The 5,631-nt window shown below is 36.8% G+C and overlaps 1 protein-coding gene across 3 annotated transcripts; it reads left to right on the top strand.

The window, feature by feature from the left end:
* The first annotated feature begins 386 nt into the window (after positions 1-386).
* LOC107727586 (transcription cofactor vestigial-like protein 2) lies at positions 387-5,304 on the top strand. 3 transcript variants are annotated; one of them, XM_016537488.1, is made up of 4 exons: positions 387-567; positions 1,382-1,673; positions 2,670-3,140; positions 4,480-5,304. In XM_016537488.1, exons 1-4 carry the CDS (start codon positions 472-474, stop codon positions 4,518-4,520), a joined length of 900 nt encoding a protein of 299 aa, XP_016392974.1. In that variant the 5' UTR covers positions 387-471; the 3' UTR covers positions 4,521-5,304. The 3 variants fall into 3 exon arrangements, with proteins under 3 accessions (XP_016392974.1, XP_016392975.1, XP_016392973.1); XM_016537489.1 differs by having other exon boundaries at positions 387-555; positions 4,359-4,526; XM_016537487.1 differs by having other exon boundaries at positions 4,359-4,526.
* Positions 5,305-5,631: the final 327 nt, after the last annotated feature.

Below are 5,631 nucleotides of genomic sequence, written 5' to 3'. Positions count from 1 at the left end.
TAGGATGCCCGCATGAAACTGGAAGACGTCTAAAATGTCTGAAGTAAATTGACTAGATTAAATTGACTAAATTTCGACCCATTTTTTTGGAACATTTTCGCTGCTTTAGGGAATGACCTGCTAGAAACCAGCTACCATATTTCAAAACACACCTACCAGCTTATATTGTTGTGCAAGTGTTATGTTATTTTACCGCAAGCAAGAACCTGCATCGAGCGCACAAGGACTTGTGGGAACCCTTTGAGTGATGATTCAAATGAATCGACTCACTGAACCATTCCTCATTTGATGAACCGAATCTTTAAAGTGAATCAGACTCGTGCGTAAAGACAGAGTACAGAACATAAAAGCTGCTCAGTGCGCTTCAGCCGGACTCGACGTGTGCACGCTGAGCCAGCGCTTTATTTCAAATGAAGCGTCTTCTCATTCCGCTAATAAGTTTCTATACGTGATATAACCGCTGTCTTCGCCATGAGCTGCTTGGATGTCATGTATCAAGTTTATGGTCCACCTCAGCCTTATTTTGCCGCAGCATACACACCATATCACCATCAGGTATGTTCATGTGTAAGTTAACTTTATTATGCTTCTGTTGTGTGAGAAGAAAATGCATTTTAATTTTATTTGACAGCAGTTCTGTTTGTTTTGATTTTGTTTGAATCCTTGCGCGCAACTTTCTTTGACTTGTTGCGCCTGTAATCTTGACCAAATAGTTTTACAGTTTTAAAATAAGTCGCATAGTTAGATGTTAATGGAAAACAACGTGACTGTATTAATGGCGGTTTAAGTGTTGTTTAAAATGATTAAAAGCAAGCATTTATATATGACATGTCATATAGCCTACTTGTTTGCTTTTAATCATTTTAAATGTACACACACTGTATATTGACTGTATAGGTTATTATGTTATATGATCAGTATGTATGACATATTAACTTGATTATTAACTTATTATTAACTATTAAGCAAAATGTGCTTTTAATCTTTTTGGAATTGTTATTTGAGTCGTATTTTTCTTGCGCGGTTTCATAAGCTTATATCCTTAATAACGAGAATAAAAAAATGGACTTGAAAACAGATTTTCTGTATTTTATAGATTTCATGTTGTTATCCTAAATAAATATTTAGTGTAGAAATACTGGCATGTGTAATGCTTTATGGAGAGTATATTTCTATGTGCTAGTGTTTTAAAAGTTTTGAAACATTATATGAACACAAATTGTGCAACAGCAAACACACAGATGTAATACACGACTATACTGATTCCCTATATCTGTCTGTGTATAAATAGAATGTATGTGAGTGTAATTCTGTATCATGTAAATAATATCAGAGTTGAATGTAAATAGATTTTTGCCTTTTTTTTTTTACATGCTTTCAGAAACTGGCATTTTACTCGAAAATGCAAGAATCCCCAGAAACAGTGAGCGGAAGCAGCTCTTCTTTTTCTAACCTCTCCGGGGCACCTATAAAAGAGGAGGACTGCGCCCGGGAGAAAGATCACCCGCCGGAGGCTGAGTACATCAGCTCCAGATGTGTGCTATTCACGTATTTCCAAGGGGACATCAGTTCGGTGGTGGATGAACATTTTAGTCGGGCTTTGAGTCAGTCCAGTAGTTACGCACCTGGATCCACCAACAGCAAGACCGCAAGAGGTACATCGTCCTGGAGAGGTGGGAATCTGATGCATAATTCGTATATGTTTTATTTGCATCCTTTATGACTACACAGCTTTTAGTCATGGGAATGAAGTGTTTGTTTTTTTTCGGCATTGTTTCAAGATAGATAGATCAATAGATTGTAAAAGCTAATTTAAATCAAATTAAGATATACAGATAATTAGGACATCATTTTTACATTTAATTTAATATCTCTTTTCCTTGCATCCTTTATGATTGCACAGCTGTTAGTCATGACAATGGAAACAAATTTCCTTTGTTTGCATTGTTTCAAGATCAATAGATGGATTTTTAAAATCTAATGCTAATTAATTAAAATATATGAAAATATTATATATTAAATAGTATATTATAACATATATTAAATAATTTTAGGACATAATTTATACAATCAATTTTGATTGTACAGATATTAGTCATGACAATGGTACCAATTTTATTAATATTATTATTTTGTAAGATCAATAGATAGATGAAAAAAAAAAGTAACGCAAATAATAATTAGGACATAATTTTAACAATCAGTTATGATTTCACATTAGTTATCACAACAAGCACAATTTTATTTTATTTTTTTATTTTTGATTGCTTCAGTATCAAAAGGTAGAGTTTTAAAAGCTCATGCATATTAGTTAACTTTCAGATAAATAGGACTGAAATAATAGGATATTTTTTTACAATCAATTATGATTGCATAGCTATTAATAATTGCAACAGGCACAATTTTATTTTATTTTTTTGCATTGTTTCAGTATCAATAGATAGATTTTTTTTGTAAAGCTAATGCAAATTAAATCAAGATATAAAGATATTTAGGACATAATTTTTTACAATCAGTTTGTTGCATTTATGTTTTGTGAATCCAAATATGTGGGCATTTAATTTTAATCTCAAACTAAATATTTAAAGGTTCATAATGTTGTATATTTGAATTATCACATGCTTTTATGCGCATTAACATGCAGAACATCTAAATGTTTCCCTCCCCAGACGATTCATTCCCTATGAGCCAGAGAAGCTTCCCTCCCTCTTTCTGGAACAGTGCATATCAGCCGTCGGTCACAGCATCTCTCAGCAGCGCTCTGGGTTCCTCCCACACAGATCTTCCCTTCCCAGCGGACCCGTACTCCACCGCATCTCTACACAGCCACCTTCACCAAGCCACCCCAGAGCCCTGGCACCCCTCTCACCACCATCACCCTTACTCGCTCAGCGGAGCCATCGGCACCCAGGGGTCCGCTTTCCCCCGGCCCTCCATGCACGAAATGTACGGAACACACTTTGACCCCCGTTACAGCTCTCTACTCGTGCCCTCGGTGCGGCCGCATAGACTTCCTCCAGCCACTGTTCCCGCACCTGGAGCCTCGCCGTGCGATATCAGCAAGAGTGAGCCGGGCAGCTCGGCGTGGACCGGAGCTTTCACAGCGCCGAGCTCTGATGTGAGCCTGAACATGGATACAGGTGTGAACGGCATGCAGTCTACATACAGCCAGCAGTGTTTATTCACATGAGCTACACTTAAAAAACGTATGGATGTCACTGCATTTGAAAACAAAATATCAAACCAAAAGGCATTTATTTTAACGAATAGAACACTTTGCAAGAAAAGCATGTCACTAAAAACAAGGTTTTGGCATTAAATATTAAAAAAAAGTAATTTTATTACACTTTCTGGTTTAGTAGAAATTATGCACAAAGTTCACAAAGGATCAAAAATACAGTAAAAACTGTTAAATATTATTATATTTACATATAAATGTTTTTATATATTTATACATTTATATTTAAATGTTTTCTATTTTAATATAATGTCAAATGTAATGTATTTCTCTGATTTCTCAGCATCATTACTCCAGTCTTCAGTGTCACTTGATCCGTCAGAAATCAATATGCTGATTTGCTGCTCAAGAAACATTTATTAATATCAATGTTGAAAACAATTCTGCTTAATTTTTGTGGATACTGTGATACATTTGTCAGGATTATTTGCTGAAAAGAAAGCATTTATTTAAAAATAGAATTATTTTGTAACATTATAAATGTCTTTACTGTCAATTTGATCAATTTCATGCATCTTCACTGACTTAAAAAAAAAATCTTACTAACCCCAAACTTTTGAACATAGTGTAGTTAATAATGTGATGAACTAAACCTGTGGTTACTTTTCTCAGGACGCCTGTGTGAATTTTAAGAGAACTGACATCATACATCTACTAAAATCACGTTGACATCAGTTCAAATAACTGAAGAAAACTGAAGTTATTTCAGAGAAAAGCTCCAGTATGATTTGTCTGCAAATGCCACTCAGTTTAATATTTTGTTATATAATGCAATGACATTTAGATTTTTTAAGTGTGCCTTAAAGCGTCTAAATACATTTTAGGGCCACCGTAGGTTAAAAACGGTGCATCAAAAAAGTCAGCTCAAAAACTTCAAACGTATAATGTCAAAATAATAGTGTCTAAGAGCTTCTTGAAGCACATATTCTGAGTTTTGAATCTAGTTATCTTCAAGGTTTTTGACTTTGACCTTTACTCTGCTGACATATTCGTTCCTCATTTTCACTCTCACTCTTCAATGCTTTCCTTGCCTGAAGTCTCCTCACTTCTCTATATTTGCTGCTTGTTTTCCCTCTCCTCATTTCTTTACCCTTTTCTTCCTTTTCCTTCTTCCTCTCAGGTCTACAGAGCCAGGATAAGAGCAAGGACTTGTACTGGTTTTAGTGCCCTGCGGCCGCTTCTTTCTCCGCTGGCTTGTCTTTCTCTGGCTTTTCTGTAACAGATTCTCGTCTCACTTGCAGCTCGGCGCTACACCCTCTGCAGCGGGACCATCCTAAGCTGAACCCTTCGGATGAATGCAAAACGCTCTCAATGGAGAAAAGACTGTAAAGAGGAGCAAACATGCTGTAGTGGTGTGACTAGCAGCTGCTCTCGCCCCGTCCCTCCCCCGACCCTCAGCGAAACGGACCCAAAATGAGATTTTAAAAAAGGACAAACGTTACTTCATGGGGACGAACTTGCAGAAAAGACAGACCGTCTACATGAAATGACAGAGTTTCTGATGCTAGAGCAGCATTCCCTATCATGACAGAGAGCGGCTATTTGAAGCCACTTGACTCTATCTATATTGCTTTCTGCACCTGTCACCGACAACTGTTGTGGAACTTAGCAGACGCACACACAACGGCACTGCGCCGTTTGACCGAGCAAGCGCCCTGGATTTAATTAAACAGGCGTTTTGTTGTATCTAGACACACGGTGAAAGGGAACAACTGGCTTGGCTTTTCATTTGTTTCTGAGGAGTGGTGTGGGTTTAACTGGAAGTAGATACAAACACCATTACGCTGTGCTGTATATACTTTATGTGTCCTAGTGTATCCAGTGCTACACGTAGCAAACAGCATGACAGAAATATTGATTCTTTCATTTGTACTTTTTTAACAACCACTTTCAGTCACCGTCAGCCTATAGGGTGACGTCTCACCACGGTGTATTTGAATGTATGACATGTAATATATTACCTTTGAAAGTATTTTTCCAGTGCATTGAGGAGAATGAGGTGTTGTCTGTTTTTATCAGTTGTCTATCTTCATCCTACGAAACAAAAATGGAAATAAAACCAGGCGATACACACTTTTTGCTGCTCTTAAGTGTTTTAGAGAAAGCTCGTTAAATTGCAAACTTGTTTATAGAGGCATCTTTTCATACCAGGCACATCTTGAAATGTATTTCTGCTTGCTTTGGGCTCTTAAGAAGGAAACAAAAGACTATTACGAATTTGCTGCAACCTTCGAAACCTCAAAAGCGAGACCATCAGAGATGAAATTATTTCAATATAAATTTTTCTGCATTAATATGTTCGCAACATGAGTAGGAATGTAACCATGGGCTACTTTTAATCTGTGTGATGTTTTGTTCTCTCGGCCATAGAGTCAGGCAATGAAAAGGAAATG

The sequence above is a fragment of the Sinocyclocheilus rhinocerous genome, unplaced genomic scaffold (assembly GCF_001515625.1).
Source record: "Sinocyclocheilus rhinocerous isolate Xijiao unplaced genomic scaffold, SAMN03320098_v1.1 scaffold185, whole genome shotgun sequence".
Lineage (NCBI taxonomy): Eukaryota > Metazoa > Chordata > Actinopteri > Cypriniformes > Cyprinidae > Sinocyclocheilus > Sinocyclocheilus rhinocerous.
Note: the sequence above shows the minus strand (reverse complement) of the source record. Positions and strands in the feature narration are given on the sequence as shown.